General features: G+C 42.0%; 1 protein-coding gene across 3 annotated transcripts in view; it reads right to left on the reverse strand.

Moving 5' to 3' along the window:
- The window catches only part of FBXL17 (F-box and leucine rich repeat protein 17), a 288,161-nt gene extending 270,406 nt beyond the window's left edge, over positions 1 to 17,755 (reverse strand). For all 3 annotated transcript variants that reach the window (XM_051782623.1, XM_051782625.1, XM_051782624.1), the window contains exons 1-4: positions 16,892 to 17,755; positions 4,906 to 5,028; positions 873 to 1,130; positions 4 to 135 (exon numbers count right to left, since the gene is read on the reverse strand). In XM_051782623.1, coding sequence (XP_051638583.1) covers positions 4 to 135; positions 873 to 1,130; positions 4,906 to 5,028; positions 16,892 to 17,632 — 1,254 coding nt within the window. In that variant the 5' untranslated portion in view covers positions 17,633 to 17,755. The remainder of the gene's footprint in view (positions 1 to 3; positions 136 to 872; positions 1,131 to 4,905; positions 5,029 to 16,891) is intronic.
- Between the last annotated feature and the right edge of the window lie 414 nt (positions 17,756 to 18,169).

Below are 18,169 nucleotides of genomic sequence, written 5' to 3' on the forward strand. Positions count from 1 at the left end.
TACTAATTTGTTTTCTTGCATATATATTCTTTGCAACTTCAGACAGCCTTTAGCTATAATGATCATTCCTTCATCTGAGATCTTGTAACATTGCCCAAAATGTATGTCTTTCAATTCTCTGCACTTTGAACCCAGCTGCAATTAATGAGATCAAAGGAAAAAGAAACAACAACAGTATTTGACTGAAGAGTCAGGAGTTAAGATTCCTCCTCTTTCTCCACCCCCATTAAAAATTATCTTTCTTTACAGAGTTCTTAACTACTACATACAAACAAGAAAGATTTTAATTACATACTGACAAAATGAAGCTGCTAAATACAGTCAATAAAACGGAGCTAAGAACAGCACATAAGAACTAGGGGTTTTATTGGGTATATATGTAAGTAGCTAACAATGCCTTTATGTTCAACCATTAACAGCATATTTGATTTACCCTAACTACTTCACAGCTTAAGCTAAATGCTCTTTTAACACTCCGAGAGAGTTGATGAAACCTTCCTGCATGCCTAACAAAGAAAGATGTGTCACCTTCAGCATTCATGATACAAAAAGGAGTTACTTAAAGGAAGGTTCAGAACAGCAACCAAGCTCAGGAAAATTCAGTCAGACAGAAGTGAAGTATAGGATGTCAAACTACAGATTTAGCAATAAAAGGGATCATTTAATGTCTAGGTATTAAAAAGAAAAAAAAATGAACAGTATTTACTGGACTGAACTCACCATAAAACAATTTTTAAAACAGAAGCTTTTTTCTGATTTTAATTAAATCTTAAGAGGAGTATGGAGTACATTCTTCCAGGTCCCTTTTTGCACTTGGTAAGAAGTTGAAATATACTAAGTTTACACAGGAAATTTGTGGAATGGATGGTTACCTGCTTCAGGCCTTCATCGGTGAGTCTGTCTTGATTGCCCACATGCACTTTCTGAAGAAGAGGACACTGAGAGGCAACTGCAATAATAGAGGTGTCAGAAAGCTGTTTACATCTGTAGGCAGTATACCTTAGGAGCCCAGGACATTTAATTGCTAATATGCATACTCCTGTATCAGATACATTGCGACAATCAGAGATATTGATTTCAGTAATATTCTGACTTCTTGATGCTATTTTTTCCAACAGCTCATCAGTGACCTGCAAAGAAAAAAAAAACAAATACTCAAACATAACTTTTTCCATTAAAATCTTTAAATTTCACTAGCACAAAAACGACTATTTGAAAGACGCATTTCCATGAGCTATTGGGAGAATGTAACTACATACCTTCACAAATACCACCTATGAGTGAATATTTTACTGTAATTGATTTGTTGGGGGGGTGGGGTTTTAATGCTTTTGATGGAACATGGACAACCGGGAGAAAGCCAATTCTGACAAAGACTATTTAGATTGTGGCTAGATGCTTTCATGATAAAGCTGACAGAGCAACAGAAGCAATATCTAGACAAACAGAATAAATTTGGGCAGTTCCAGGAACTTGTGTTGCCACAAAAAGAACCACAAACAGCTGCCCAACTTGCCAGAAGATCTCAAGTTCAGACTAAGCTCCACAGTTAGGAGGGCAACCAGGACCTACTTCCCTTTTCAGTAATTGCAAAGAGGCTATGTGTGACGTCCTGGTATTAGAAATATAAATTACTTGCTGGTAGAACTGCCTTATTAAGGTTTAGGGCTTGATGTGTTTCAGTGACCTCAGCTCCTGGGGGAGGTAAACAAAGCTTGGGGAGATGATGTACTACTTGCAGTAGACACAGAGAATTCAGAATGTACAGACCACAAGTACATTTGGCAGAACTCCCAAGATAAGCAAGAAACTAACAAAGCCAACTCAGCTGAAATCAGCTCCAACTACGTAAAAGATAATTCTGGCAGGGGGAGATGGTAACCACCACAGACCACTGATACAAGAAACCCACCAGCCCAAAAAGTGGAAGACTGAGCATGTGGATTAATTAGCATAAGAAGTGACTCATTTAACCAGTAGAAGGTAGATTACTAATGAATAAGAGAACCATGTAACTTGTAACCAGTGAGCATTACTGCCTTTGTTTACTAAAATGTATAAATAATGAAAAGTTTTGATGGTTCTAGTGCTGGCTTTGTGGATTTACCATGCAGGCCCTCTCTGTGCAGAACTGTAAACAAATCAAGTATCTCAACTCTGTGTGGGGATCAGCCTCTTGTACCCCAGGTGGAAGAACTTGTTTTGGGAAAAGTTTTGGTGACTCAGATGGGACCCGAACCCACAATGCCCCTATGACTGGTTAGAAACATTTGTTAGTGATAGTAGACCAGCTGTCGGGCTGGGCAGATATCGTCAGCCCTAATTCTGTTTGTTACTTGTAATAATGTTGTGTGGAAGGGCAGCGGTTAAATACCTTGAAACTTTTCTTTTACCCTTGTAGTATATTAGTGGGTATGCTCGATTAAAACACAGGGAGGACTGCTGAAGAATACATTTAGTACAGGTAGCTCTGTGTGCAGCTGCAGTGGAACTACAGCCCGAGGCAAGAGGTCATGAACTGGTGCTGACCCTTTGCATAACAAAGGGCACAGGGACCCGTGCACAGCCAGGTGAGGGACACTCAGGGACACAGCAGGAGCCGAGGACTCAACAAGAAGACCCCACACTTGCCCCCATACAGACTGTGAGGGTTTAAACACCCAGGGGTCCCTTTGTTCAAGGTCCCTCCTCAGAAGCACCAGCTCGAGCTGTCATTCTGCTGTTGCATTATGATAAAATTACTTTAAGGATCCAGAGGTCTGAGACTCTGATAGGGGAAACCCGGGGTTGAGTCCATAAGGAAACTTGGTCTGACTGTGTGAGTGTGGGGGGTCCGGGGAGTCAAGTGGAGCCTCCATCGGCTCCCTGGAGCCACCAGTGCTAAGGGGCTTCAATCTCAGCTTAGGTGGTAGGAATGTAACTTCCAGAATGGCTCCTAATGGTTGGACAGGGAAGTTTCCTTAACACCTTTGTAGAAAAATGATTCTGTCGACCTCACACCTGCACACATTGTAGTCAGCTAACAAGACAATAATCTTAAAAGAAGACAATTCTACAAAGCTCGTAAGCAACATGAGATATCCTTAAGGTCAAGCTTGTAAGTTAGAGCAAATACACAACAACTAAGCAGGTAAGACATAACACATAGAACTCCCTCACTTTAAAAGTTTAGTTTCAAAAAACCTGACATGATGAAATTATTTCTAACATAACCATTTAGAACTACTTATTCACCACCTGGCACAGATGAGATTTAGCTTTAACCCTAAAGAGAGCAAGAGAGCAACACGAATCTCTCTTGGTTTTGTCTGATACAGTTAAGGAACAGTCTTCACTGCATTCAATCTGTTTTCGATTTGTAGCAAGTCTAAGCTTTTTTCTTGCTATTTCATCAGGGAGCTGTTAGCTAGACAACAGCTGAGCTGCTTTTTCCTGGGGTACAGTTAATTTTCTTCACAGTGGCTAGTGCGGGGCTGTGTTTTGGATTTGTGCTGGTTTGTTACTGCTGAGCAGGGCTTACACAGAGCCAAGGCCTTTTCTGAATTCCATACTGCCACACTGGTGAGGAGGCTGGGGGAGCACAGGAGGCTGGGAGGGGATACAGCTAGGAAAAGTGACCCTAACTGACCAAAGCAATATTCCAGAACATATGGTATTATGCTCAGTATATAAAGTGGGAGGAAGAAGGAGGAGGAAGGGGGCCACGTTTGGAGTGATGGCGCTTGGCTTCCCAAGACACCATCACACGTGATAGAGCCCTACTCTCCTGGAAATGGCCGAGCACCTGCCAGCCCATGGGAAGCAGTGAATTAATTCCTTGGTTTGCTTTGCTTGTGTGTGTGGCTTTTACGTTCCCTATTAAACTGTCTTTATCTCAACCCATGACTTCTTGAGCTTTTACCCTTTCGATTGTCTCCCCAATCCTGCTGCTGTGGAAGTGAGGGAGGCGCTGCTGGCTGTGGTTAAACCACCACAGTGACAAATTTAAAAAAAAAAATTCAAGTAAAAACTACAAACAAACAATGCCTGATCAAAGACACACACATAAAACCCCCCACAACAAAACAAAAACAACCAAAAAAGCCCAAATCACCAAACTCTCCCCACACTTCTCCAAGAAGAACATTTGTGCTTAATATGGGTTTCAGAACTCCATAAAAACCTGGCAATTTGTTAGAACAATGCCACAACTGATAAACTCTAGTGAAATCCTTTACTGGAGATACCTAATAGACAAAACCATTAAAAATCTTTGTAGCAAAATAAGGCTACAGCTCAAGACACTGAAGAAGAAAACATTTTTTTGACACACAACACCTACAGAGCTAAAAGACAGACCCCTGGTGTGAGGGTGCTTTGGAGTCCCTTGAGGAAAGAAAATAAAAATCAGACAATCTGCTACATAACTTTTCTATAGTGGTTCAGAAACATGTTAACTAGTAACTCTAGAAGCAAGATAATTTGCATTCTCTCATGAATTGGTGACCTGAAAATAATACTCCATATGTATTCTATATTCCAACACAGATGAGTTCATACTATTCCCTCTTCAAATGGGACCCTCGAATTCCCATGAATTTTCATGAAACTCTAAAGGAAGTGTTTATAAACCCCTGCAAGTAACTAATTAACAAGAAACTTCAAGAGCGTGATGCAGACCAGAGACAGGTAACCCACAACCCATTTCAAACAGCACTTGTCTGTACACCATTTAACAACAGATCTCAGTCAAAATACACTATATTTAAATAAGCTAATGTAAGGGTCCGGACACTTTCAGCCTAGAGTAAAAAAATCCTTGAAAGCACAGATATCACCATTTTTTGTGTTTCTTTCGTTTGCCCTCAGTCCAAAGTACAAGTTCTGAGTCATCAAAACACTTTTTCTGCAATGATATTTTCATACCTGCTGACGACTACTGAGATCCAGTTGCTTCCAAAACTGAAAATCTAAACAGAGGTCACGCCAATATTTACAGACTAATGACACCGAAAGGCAACGCTCATTCAGAGATAAGTTGGAAAATATCTGTAAAGAAAGAAAAAAAATATTTGTCGGATGTAACCATATTCTGAAGACAGAAATATTTTATTACTAATTCATCTTGTAAAAGACAGGAAAATATTAGCATGCATTGTAACACACAGATGTAGAACTTGCCCCCAACTTGATTAGTCAGGGACAATAACAAAAAAACCTACATCCCAGAAGAACAAACAATATTAATAAGACAGCTCAGCACAACCAACAACAGAATGTATCCTACTTAAGCTCTCATTTCTTAGACTAAGTTTCAAATATGCTTCTGAGATGGCATACCTAAAGAATTACAAATACAAGTATTAGCTCAATGTTATTTTGCAAGCCATTTAAAAGGTGTTTTCATTCCCATTCTGAAATGGATGGAAAACCATTCCTTTTATTTTTTAACTGAATAGAAGAGTCAGAAAGGTATTAAAACACCAGTCTTGTGGGAAGTGGGCATGGGATGGTAGCACAGATTAGCAGAGCAAATCAGTGTCATACAAGGGAACTTAAACACACAACTAGCATTTTATACCCCAAGGTTTTGAGCACTATAGCTGCCTGCAAAAGTCACAGCTTATTCTTTTTTATGGTAGGCTCATAAATTGCTGTAACATTTATTACATTCAGCCCTTCCACAGAAGAACTGTTGGTTATTAATAAATATAAAAAAAGGTCTCCCAAGAGTTTCATACGAAGGTACCATGTTACCACAAATGACCTTATATCTACATGTCATCCTATAATGAGAAAAGGCAATAATGGCATTAAGATACACAGGAGCACAGACCGCAAAACATGAAAACGTCCTCCCACTCTTCTGACGAGGACATCGAATACTAAATAGAAGCACTACTGCCCATCTCAGGCAATTTTCTCAAGAAAATCTGAAAGTACTAGAGAGAGTCCACAGGAAAGCACTGAAGTCTAGAAAACATGAAAACATTCAAAGAAACTACTAGCACTTGGGAGTTCAGCCAAGGAAAAGGGATGGCAAAGGGGGTAAAAAAATAAAGAAAAGGGTAATGAAGCACTGAAATATAATACCTGGCAACTTACAAAACTTTCATCATTGGGTGGTCTTTGAAACAGACTAGATAACCAACTGTCAAGAATAACCACCATAAACCTAGAACAAGGGGTACAGTTATCTCAGCAGCTTTAAATATGCATATCCCTACAAGACCCCCTCATGAAAGAGAGTTGTAGTAAGAGGAGAAGGGGTCAAATTCATGACATTCTGTAAATGCTTGCAAGATTTATCATTCCCATCTTCTTCTAGCTATGAAAAACTCGCAATCTCTTATGCAAGACTCCTCAGTGTTGAAGGATTGTGTGTGAATCCTGTTTTCCTGGGGGCCCTTGCTTGACCATCACCAGAGTCAACGGATGCTTCTCCTGAGGCAATCAGTTGAACATGAGCAGATAGAAGGGCAAATCAAACAATTGCCTGCTTCCTCTCTGCAGTTCTCTGTCTGTAATGGTGAATCCATTACAGGACACGGCTGTGATCAGTACCCAAAAAATACTGTCTCCCTCAGTCAAGGAGAAAGAAAGCACTAAATAGCAAGTGGTAATTTGGCATCTGACACTCCTGCTGTAAAAGTGTCATTCTAAATGTAAGAAAAGGTGACAGCATGACAATGCTCAGCAATTTTCAGTAAAAGCGGTAGGAAACTTGAATTCCTGCTATCAGTAGGGAACAGAAAACTGAGTCTTTTGCCAGTTACAAAAACCTTAGAAGAGAACAAGGCAACGTGATCTACATTATGTTTAGTATTGAGTCAGTTAGATGTCTGTCTAAGAAGGATATCAAGGTTGGCATCATAAAATTCTTTAACCAGCCTTTACTCCAGTAGGAAATAAATATGCTTATCTGGGGAAATACCATCTTTACTTTGAGGAACAAAAGCTTGCAGATACAAAGAACACAGCAAACACAGAACAGGAAAGACTGTTGCTAATCCAGCTGCCACTGTGAAAATGAAAGCCCATAAATAAGTTTTGTATTTTATTTTGTTTGTTTTGGGTTTGCATAGCAAGGTTTTGGTAGTGGTGGGGCTACAGAGGTGGTTTCTGTGAGGAGCTGCAAGAAGCTTTCTCTTTGTCCAGAGCTAATGCCAGGCAGCTCCAAGATGGATGCATCATTGGCCAAGGCTGAGCCCACAAGTGACAGTGGCAGCACCTCCGGGATAATGTATTTAAGAAGGGGAATAAAAGCCATCGGGCAGAAGCCGGTCTTATCCCCAAGTCTGTTCATCTAATTCCTGCTTATGACAGATAACTTTCTGAAGGCAATGGTTCTACTAGTTAGCATGTTTAGTTGCTGAAAATTGTACTCAAACATGTACATTTTCATATCCACTGTTCCTTTTGTTCTCCCGCAACTCTGTCTAATCCCCCTTCCAAGCACCAGAATATCCTTCAGCATTGTCAACAGGGAAAAAAAAGTTTAACAACACTTTCTAGAATCATTTCACACTTTTTTTTTTTACCCTGTTGGCAAAAGGCAAGGGTAGAGGAAGCAGAGATCTGCAAAAGATGCAAACTCTTGTTCCTTACTCACTCTCAGTTCACCCTCTTTTAGCTCAAATTCCTTAAAGATGTCAGTGCCTCCTGGCTTCACTCTTTCATGTGATAGTTAAGATTAGTGGGTTTCTCTTCCCCTACAATGGATGCAAGAGACTTTCTGAGACTTTCTGTTCCCCACTGATGGCCTTTTCATACCTTCCAGACATAGTATGTTCTTAAACATAAAGCTCTTGCTTTGAAATAAGTTTTCACACAGACTCATTGAAGACCATTAATGCCTTCCTTGCCTCATTCTCTAATAGCAAGACCAGTTGCTCTCCAGGTATCCAGCCTGCTGAGCTGGAAGACAGGAAGCAGAACGAAGCCCCCCCACAATCCAAGGGGGATTGTGCTACACCACTTAGACACACACAGGCCTAAGGGGCCAAATGGGATCTGGGCCCTGATGGAGCCAGTGGAAGTGCTTACCAAGCCACTTTCAATTACTTATGAGCAGTCTTGGCTAACCAGGGAGGTTCCAACTGACTGGATGTTGGCAAATGTGACGCATGTACCAGACGCATGTGGCACGTACAGGACAATCAGGGGATCAGGCCCAGCCAGCACAGGTTTGTGAAATGCCCGTCTTGCTTGACCAATCTGATCTCCACCTATGACAATGTGATCTGGTTGTTGGATGAGTGAAAGGCTGTGGATGTTGTCTATCTGGAATTCAATAAAGCCTTTGACAACATTTCCCATAGCATTCTCCTAGAGAAACTGGCAGTTCATGGCTTGGACAGGTGCACTGTTTGCTGGGTAAAAAACTCTCTGGACATCCAGGCCTAGGGACTGGTGCTGAATGGAGTTACATCCAGCTGGCCACCAGAAACAGTGTGGCAACAGGACCAGGGCAGTGATCACCTCCTATGCTGGGCACTGGTGAGGCCACAACTTGAATCCTGTGTCCAGTTCTCCCTCACTACAAAGACATTGAGGTGCTGGAGTGAGTCCAGACAAGGGTAACAGAGACAGTGAAGGGTCTGGAGCTCAAGTCCTATCAGCAGTGGCTAAGGGAGCTGGGGTTGTTCAGCCCGGAGAAAAGGAGGCTCAGGAGTGACCTTATTGCTCTCTACAACTACCTGAAAGGAGGTTGTAGCCAGGTAGAGGTTGGCCTCTTCTCCCAGGGAACAAGGAAGGACAAAAGGAAATAGCCTCAAGTTGAGGCAGAGGAGGTATAGTTTAGACACTAGGAAAATTTCTTCACTGGAAGGGTTGCCAAGCACTTGAACAGGTTGCCCAGGGAAGTGGTGGAGTCATCATCCCTGAAGGTATTTAAAATGCACGTAGAAGTGGCACTTAGGGATATGGATAAGTGGTGGAGCTGGCACTACCGGGCTAATGGTTGGATTCTATGACATTAGAAGCCTTTTCCAACCTAAATGATTCTATATCGAAAAGAAAATCCCACAATGCAACACTCAGGACAGCAAAAGCCAACTAACAGCTAGAGTTAGTTTTCAGTCAAATTACAAATCATGCTGAACTCTGAATTGATACAATCATACAAATCCCTTACATGAGAAAAGCCATGTAAACAAGTTGTTTAACCTTTAAACAACAAAATGCAACTAATTTCACAGAATTCCACCTGAGCCAATCCACCATTCTAAATCAGGTGATGGTTCCATTGATTTTAATGCAGCTAAAAACTAAGTCCTTGCATGGTACAACTTAGACCATCAAAGAAGAGTGCCTGATCAAGTTCCCAAGTTCTGGGGTTTTTCTGAACTTCCTAGAGTAATTTTTTTGTGACACAATGGATGGGAAAGGAAGAAAGAAGATGCTGATTAATATTATTGAAGAGTCCAACCAGAAAAACTAGAAATAAAAGTTATTCTGTGTAATTGTCTTCCTTACCCCCGAGTCCCTACACAATGGGCTTCAGACATTAGACCCTTAACACATCCACATTCCTTCTACATGAAATCTATGCTAGATATTTCAAGCTGTATATTCAAAAAAAGACTACTTTGAACTTTTGCTAAATGTTAGCATTTCAGCAGGAAGAGAGAAAGAAAAAAACCACTCACAAACTAACAACCCCCCCCCCCAACCAAAAAAGCTCCACAAAGCATCCTATAAATATATTTTTTTAAAAGATTAAAGATCAGTTTTAAATATCACAAATCCACACACTAAATTTATTTATTTTACCTTTAAATCTTTGGTAACTTTGGCCTTAAACCAAGTTCCTCAAAGTCAATCAAATGAAGAAGATAACTGCATTTTTATAAACAGAAATAATGAAATGTCCATCACACCCATGAAAGTTACAATGAAAAAAAGTTCAGTACTAGAAAATTGTAAATATGTTTATGTATCCTCAGCACCGAGTTTTCTAAAAATCAGTTCACATCACACAAATCAAATACGAAGTAAACATAAGCATAATTCAAGAAATAATTTTAACTTATGAAAAGACAATCCTAATAAAAACCAATACTCTTAAAAACCACAATCAAGCAGTTAGCATTATTGACTGCAGAGACTTAAGAAGTTTTTGCCTCAGGAAAAGAGAGCCAAGAAAATTCAGTTGATTACTAATACCATTCCTTTAAGATACTGCTAACTTTAAGAACAAGGTACAGCTTTGTGAATATGAACAAAATATAGGGCCCATGGCAGAAGAAACTGTAAAAGGTGAGTCTATGCATCCCCCATTTCTCTCCATTGTTTTCATTTGAAAGATCTTTCAATACAACTAGAAGAGTAAAGATTTCTGTGAATGAAGCTTTCTTGTATCAATAAAAACTTTTTTATACAGGAATAGGTATCTACAAAATTGTTTTCATTACATTGCATCAGGTAGATTTGTTTGAAACCTTTAACAACAAAAGAACATTAAAATGTGCACTCAAACATTTCATGATGCCTAATGAACTTGAGACATTCATTACTGGAAAACTGCTCATTTGTTCCATCAACTGAGTGCAAATTTTTTTCAGTAGATAATGGAAACTTCATTATCAAAACTATTTCTTAAGTACCATCTGATCAAGGGAACATGCTTAGTGCATGACATTTTACCACAAACTGTTAAACACAGTATTTGCTAACTGCAGGTCTAGAGCAGCTAGGCTATCAGTGGGTTTATGTTTATTGAAGGTACCTTCATTCTATTTCAGAAAATTAAAGAATCATACATAACAGGAGAGGGAGAAATAACAGACAAATATTTGCTTTGTTTTTAAGAGATTTCTTCACTTTGCCACATAACTACAACAGAGCAATGGAATCATGAACGATTTTGAGCGCACAAAAGAGATGTGAGCAGCGCATGCACACACCTCTGAAAGTAGCCTCAGTACACCCATGAAGGGAATCAAGTTAAAAATGCTCTTGTGATTAACAAAAATGTGTCAGCCAGGAAAAGTCATGGCACAATTTCACATCATAGCCCAGATTCTTTTGGCAAGCTGCCAGCAGTAGGAATAGTTTACCAGTCCCCTAATCCTAGCTACCTGAATTTTTGCGTTGGATTCTAAGTGACTGTGCTTAGAGAAAGTCTTTTCAGGCAGCTCATCCTGAGGAAAAGTTTTGCAATCTTAGATTGGTGTTAGATTAGCCATTTGAACTCACTCTGCCTGATCACTCTGCAGAAAACAAGGCCAGCAGCAGGAAAGTGCAGCCAGAGGTTACAAAAGAGAGACAGCCACTGCCCTTAGCAGCCACTTACTAACAAACAGATTGCCTTAGCTGCAAGGCAAAATACCACTTTAGGTTCTGTCTGTAAGAAATGACAGAGGATGCTGACACCATACCTTTCCTCCTAATGGAAAGAATGGGTTCTGATGAATAAGAAGAATATCTTTCCTTGAAGGGGCTGACAGTGTTTTTACTCCCAACTATCTAACTGTCCTCACTAAAAGACATCAGCACTGCTTCTGAATCACCCTACCAGTTTAAAAACATATCAAAATCTGGTAAAGATCAAACACAGGTCAAGCAACCTGAACAAAAGAAACAAATAAATTAATAGGGAATGAAAGCAGCAGTTAAATTTAATTTACTTTACATTCTAGCACCGTACAACTTGTAATTTTCCCTTCTCCATGCAATAATACACAGTTTGGGGGAATGCAGAGCAAGTCAAGCCAACACTTTAACAACATTAGGAAAAGTTTCACTGTCCATGAGTGTCAAGGTATTTATCCCGCCATCAGGAAAAGCAGAAATTTCATTCCAAGACATTTGTCTCTCCCATCACATAGCTCACCCTGTACTATTAAAACCTACAAACTTACACAAAAGCCACGTTCTCACATACAGCTCTAGAAAGCAAAATAATTGTTAATAATCCTGCAACAAAACATAATAACCTTATCAGGACATCTTTGAGAACTTTATCACTGAAATAATGTTCACATACTATCTTCTCTTCAGCTACTAATCTACTCGCACACCTTTCCTTCACAATCGTGCCCCTCAACTGCATTCCAGAAGCTCAGCAACAGCACAGTGTATCTAAGACTGGTTCATTTCCCTGCCTCAATCACAGCTGGACGCTAAGCTGCATAGGAAAACAAACAAACAAAAAGTCAAAAAGAAACCAAAACAAAACCACAACAAGCCAAACTGCTGTGTTAAGTATTGCTAGAGAAAAAGGAGTTCAAGTGAATTAATACTGAAATAAAAGAACATTTACCTCCTTGCATCCCTTTCCATTTCTCTTAGTGCTATAGCTAAAAATAACACTTGACACGAACACTAGACAGGATAAACTGATGGAACACCAGCTTAAGTTGCAAAGAAAGCTGGTATCACAACAGTGACTCCATGAACTTAAGGATGAAGTGTAATCCAATTGATGTATTTTGGTGCCTCTGCCTCCTGACTAGGCCTGACAAAAAAAAAAAGGTAAAAAAAAAAAATCATAGTGTAACTAATAGGTATACTCAGTCTTTTCAGGAATAAGTTTACCAAAAAGTCAAAATTCAGAAGATAAAACCAAAGGTCTAGCTCGGGATAGCTTTGGCTAAAACCAAACCCACTTGATATCACTCAGATGTTAAATGCAGTGTTAGTAGTACAGTGATAGCAGCAATGCATTTTGTATCAACATTATCACAAGCAAACATGTTATTACAGTAACAAAAGAAAATGTGTAAGTTACTACAACAAGGGAAGGAAGAATGAGAAAAATAAGTAAAAAACAATGAGTAAAGATGTAAGAAAATGAGTCAGTAGTGCCTCAAACAATAGTAACAATATATTTAGAACCCTACATTAAATAACATGCACACACACACACACACACACACGTACATATTCATCTTCCCTTCATAGTGCCTTAGCCCTAAGTCAAAACTGGCAGGGTCTCTGTTACAGGCAGAGCAGCACAATGTTCGTGCTTTATAAAAATAAGAGCAGCAAACTGAGAAAGAAGACATCAAGAAGAAGACAGTATCTATTCTAGACCCTTCTTGTTCTGAAGCGAGTTCAAGCACACCTCAAACATCCCAGATGAGGTCCACTTGTTGTTAAAACAAGAATTAATAAAAAAAAAAAATCCAAACTCCTTACATAACCATAGAGATGGGAAACCACCTTTGCCAAGAGTTAAATGTTCTCACACTGTGTTGTTTTCTAAATATCTCACCAAACTTAAGCTTATTGTTTCCTTTTATTTGACAAGGGACAGGAACGCAGTTGAACTTTCCAATTTTCTCTTACCTAAAGACTACATCTTAGTCTTCTTTCTGAAGAAGCATCATTCAGTTTGACCAGAATCTTCCAACTACCATAATAAGGCCATGTTTTCACGACCTCTGGCTCTTCGCTGATGCCTCTTTCATTTGTCTGGGGGTTTCTAAGGAGATCCCAGTACCCACAGTCTAATGCAGTACTCTTGCAGAGGCTTTAAAAGCACCAAGCACAGCACAGAATTTCCTGTTACTTGCACAATTCCTGGTAATACAGCTCAAAAGGAAATCTGAAGTGTTTGAATTGACATTCTCTTGTAATTTCACAACTCAACTTGCAGACCATTTTATACCAGTTAACTGTTTTGATTAAACAGCAGCACTTCAAAGAGGTAACACACACAACAGGAAGATTTCTTTCTTTTTCTTTTTAATTTCTGTTTTCCAGAAATAAATAACAGTGAAACCACAATAGACACGGATTTGTGACGTATAGCACAAAGTTTTCAAAAATTAGTGATTTGTAGCACAAGATTTTGTCAACTTCTGCACTGCAGAAAGAGCTCCTTTTTTTTTATTCACACATCTAGATTACTGTCAAGTTGACAGATCTATAATTTCTTAATTCCCTTCAAGTTTTAAAGAGAATAGATTTAAATTACCCTTTAATCAAAGGTAATCACCCTCTTCTACAAAGATTAAAGATGAAATTTTGCCCACTGTTTAACACTTTTTTCCTCATACATGTTTCAGCAGGCAAAATCCATAAGCTTGTTTGATTTGTGGAACTGCAATTCTTTTATCACCTCATATTGACCAGGATACTTCTTCACCAGTCAGAGAAACAGGATCAACTGGCACACTGCGCTATGAACTTCCCAACTCAGTAGGGCCTACCTGATGATCTGCAGGCCATGTTCAGTCTGACAAAAACCTTTCTAGCCAGCCTGTAATCTTAGAGGAGCCTTAATTAACCACTGCTTAATAACAAAACAGCACCTGAGTGGACTAAGTGGACAGCTATTCCTTAGGAGTTCCTGCAGTGCTTCCTTAGGCTTATCTCGAGGCCACATATACTGACACTGGTGACAGCCACTCCTGCACTAGCACCACTGCATCAGGAGGTGACAGAGATGGGAATCGATGGAAACAAACAAAAAAACCCAGAAGGATGTGGCTCCTGAGACTTCTGAGGATGGACTCTCTTGTCCTTTTATTGTGTCTCCACTACCTACTGTGAAAAGTTCAGTAAAGATTTTGGGTATATTTGTCTCCCATGCTCTTGTAACAAATGACACCTCTGGAAAAAGAATATCCTAAATCTAATCCTATCTGTATCAAAATCCATCATATGAAGGCCTTTAGGTACATGAATAATCCACTTAAAAAGACACCTGGTTAGAAATCTTGAGTTAAAAGTTCCACAGCAGAATAGTATGTTATGGAAGCAGCCAAACAAAGTCGAACACGAGAATAGTTAAGAAGTAGACATATAGAAAGAGATACAGATAGACAAACAGATAGACTCCTGCAAAAAAGCAAAGCAACCAACCTCATACATAACTATAGCTAAGGATTGAAGGGCAAATTGGGGGGAGAGGGAGATGGTGACAAAAACCCCACAAACAAAACAAACAGGTGAGGAGACTGACTCCAGATACTGGAATTAACAGCCTGCCTTTTCAAAAATATTGCAGAAGGAGCTGTAATATAGGGTAACTAAAGAGACAAAATCGTTGGGGGAGGCAGATGTCTGTCCCAATTTCAGCTAGGGTAGAGTTCTTATGTTTGGGCAGCACCTGGTCCTCTCAGTGTTCTTTCTTTCTCTCTCTCCTTTTCCTTACAAATACTAATATTGTTAATGGTAATACTACATTTTATTTTGTTTCAGTTATTAAACTCTTCTTATCTCAACCCACAAGGTATACTTTTCCCCCCCTCTCAATTCTCCTCCCCACCAAGGGGAAAGATGACAAGGTGGTGTGTGGCTGTGGTGAGTGGCAGCCTGGTACTTAGTTGTCAGTTGGGGTTAAAAAACACTTAATTTGTAAAAAAAAAAAATAAAAATAAATTAACCAAATTTCAAAAGTACAGATAAAACAGAAAAGAGTTTAAATAACATTCAAACTAGTCCACAAGTGAGATGGACATGACATCTTCCACTACTAAAAGAACTGATTTATGGCAGAGTTACAGACTGATATTTTTGAAAAAGTGAAACTGAATAGTAAAGTAACCACAGAGAAGTAGTCGTATCATTGATCAAACAGCGTTTAGGCCATACTAAACAAGTCAGTCCTGTTTCAAATCCTAAAACAATTGAACATCAAAGAAAAAAAATTATCTTCCAACAACATTGGCAAATGGATGGATTCTTTTCTAAAAAAACTACATGACAAACTTTCAATTCTGCAATAAAAGAAGAGATTAATTCAGATAAGATAGTTCATAAGTCTTAAGTATTTAAGTATTTACCTAAAATTAATTTGCATAGTGCATCTATGAAACATGACATACTCTTAGTAACAGTCATGTGTACTTGAAAAAAAAATCCAGATCAACAAAAAACAACAACAAAAACTCAAACCAACCAAACCTTGTACAGAATTACTTTCATGTGCAAGACAGACAGATAAGCAGGCTGCTATTGCTTGACAACAAAAGAGTAAAGGAGTACTTTCTACATTGGATGCACAACTAACAAAATACAAAGAACGGTAAGAATCATCTGTCTCCTACTCCTGCATTTATCACGCCCTGCTTTAAATTTAGCCATCTGACCCCGGAGTAAACTCCTGTAATCCTGAAACATTATTTCCTGTAATCCTGAAACCTTATTCCCCAAAATTTAAAGACATACTAGCATCAAACTATGGAAAACATCAAGGGCTTCAGTTCCCGCTTGACTCGTCTTTTTAGCTAATGTTTAGCTGCAAGCAGTCAACGTAGTCATGGAATAGAACTGGTAAATGATAAAAATGGCAAATCGTTCTCGAAAGAAAACAGAACCAAAGGAACCTAAAGACAGCAAAAGCGACAGGAAAGAAGGGATAGGAACGAAGGTGAGGCCACTCTTTGATTACACAGCCTAAGAAGTTACGGAAGCATGTAATTCGAGGGCTACAAAGACTCAGACTGACTGTGAACCCAGTAAAGCCAAAACTGATTCAAAACACACAGTAATACAAACTTTTTCCCAATCAACATTGCAAATTTGTCTGTGTAGCTCCAACCAACAAAGAAGCACTAAATATAGTGCCAGACCCCCTTGCTGAGTACTCTACCAGTGACTTGAGTAAAAGGCAACTCGTGAAGGGCACATTACGAAGTTAACAGGTACGGTCAAAATATCTACGGAACAGCTTCTGGAGCAGATTTGTGTGTCTGCACCTCCAGGTAATGGCTCCCGACGCCGCTAACAACGACAAACAAAAAGGAGGGGTGAGGGGGGAACGAGACACAAACAGACAGACAACCAGACAACCCTACACAGCCCCCCAAAGCTGGGCGCTGAGACCCCTCTGGACAGGGCCTGCGGTTCCACCTCTACCCTGAGCCCGCTGGGGACGGACACCCCAGGGGCAGGAACAGCCCCTTTCCCAAATCCTCAGGAAGCGGCTTCGCTCGTCCTCCCTCCCGCCCCGACCCACCTTGAGGAGGATGGAGGGCGGCAGCTGGTTGATGTCCGGGGTGGGCGGCGGCAGCGGCTCCCGGCAGCTGTCACCCGGCTGCTCCAGCGGCTCCTCGAAGCCTGCCTCGCCTCCTCTCTCCTTCTCCCCCGCCGTGCCCTGCTCCTTGTCCTCCAGGGGCGCGGCGGGCGGCGGCGAGGTGGGCTGTCCCCCACCGCCCTGCCCGGCGCTGCCCCCGCCGCTCTCCCCCGCGGCACCGGGCAGGGCGAGCAGCTGCGGCTCCGCCGGGCACTGGCAGGCGCCGGGCTCGGGCTCGGGCTCGGGCTCGGCGGCGGCGCAGCGCGGCTGTTTGCAGGGCGGGCAGGCGGGCAGCCCGGCCCCCTTGCGCTTGCACACCATCTCGGCGGACGCCTCGCCGGGTGGCCCCAGGAGGCCCCGCACCGGCGAGGGCAGCAGGCCGGAGAGAAGGAGGCGCTGGCAGCGGCCCGGCGGCTCCCAGGCGGCAGGCGCCAGGCGGAGGAGGCGGCGGGCGACGCGCTGCTCTGCGGCGGTCAGAGACACGTAGGGCGGCGGCGGCGGCAGCAGCGGGTCCCCGGCGGGCAGCGGCTGCTCCGGGGCGGGCGGGCTGGCGCCGTGCACGATGAAGCAGAGCATGCAGGGCCCGCGCAGGAAGCAGCTCCGGCTGCGCGGCGGCACCTTCCCCCGCGGGCGGCGGCGGTCCCGGCTTAGGCTCCTTGCCTCCTTCGAGAGCAGGTGGCCCATATAGGAGGGCAGGCGGCGGCGGCGGAAGGGCGGGTGTCACCTGCGGGAGGCGGCGCCGGGCGCTGACATGCTGCCGGCGGGCCAGGGCAGGAGGCGGCGGGGCTGGTTCCGGGACGCCGGCAGGGAGGGAGGAAGGGAGGAGGGAAAAGCTTCCGCTACCGCTCCCTGACCCCCCCCGCGATGGGAGGGCGGTGCTCCGCCTGCTCGTGGTGCTGCCGCCAGCGGCCGCAACGGAGCTGCGGGAGGATTTCGCTGTGAGGGGAGTGCGGGTGGGCATCCGCCGTGTGCCTCCGTGCGGGTACGGGCGTCGTTTAAATGCATTCGCTGTGCCTGTAAATACGGACTGGATACGGCACGTACGCATACGTGTGTATTATCACAGGATCGTTAGGGTTGGGAGGCAGCTCTGGAGATCACCAAGGCAGGGGCACCGGGAGCATGTGTCACAGGAAGGCATCCAAGTGGGTCTGGAATGTTTATAGAAAGGGAGAATCCGCGACCTCCCTGGGCAGCCTGTTCCGGTGCTCTGCCACCCTC

This window comes from Manacus candei, unplaced genomic scaffold (assembly GCF_025592945.1).
Source record: "Manacus candei isolate 608988 ecotype Guabito, Panama unplaced genomic scaffold, ASM2559294v1 h1tg000016l, whole genome shotgun sequence".
Classification (NCBI taxonomy): Eukaryota; Metazoa; Chordata; class Aves; order Passeriformes; family Pipridae; genus Manacus; species Manacus candei.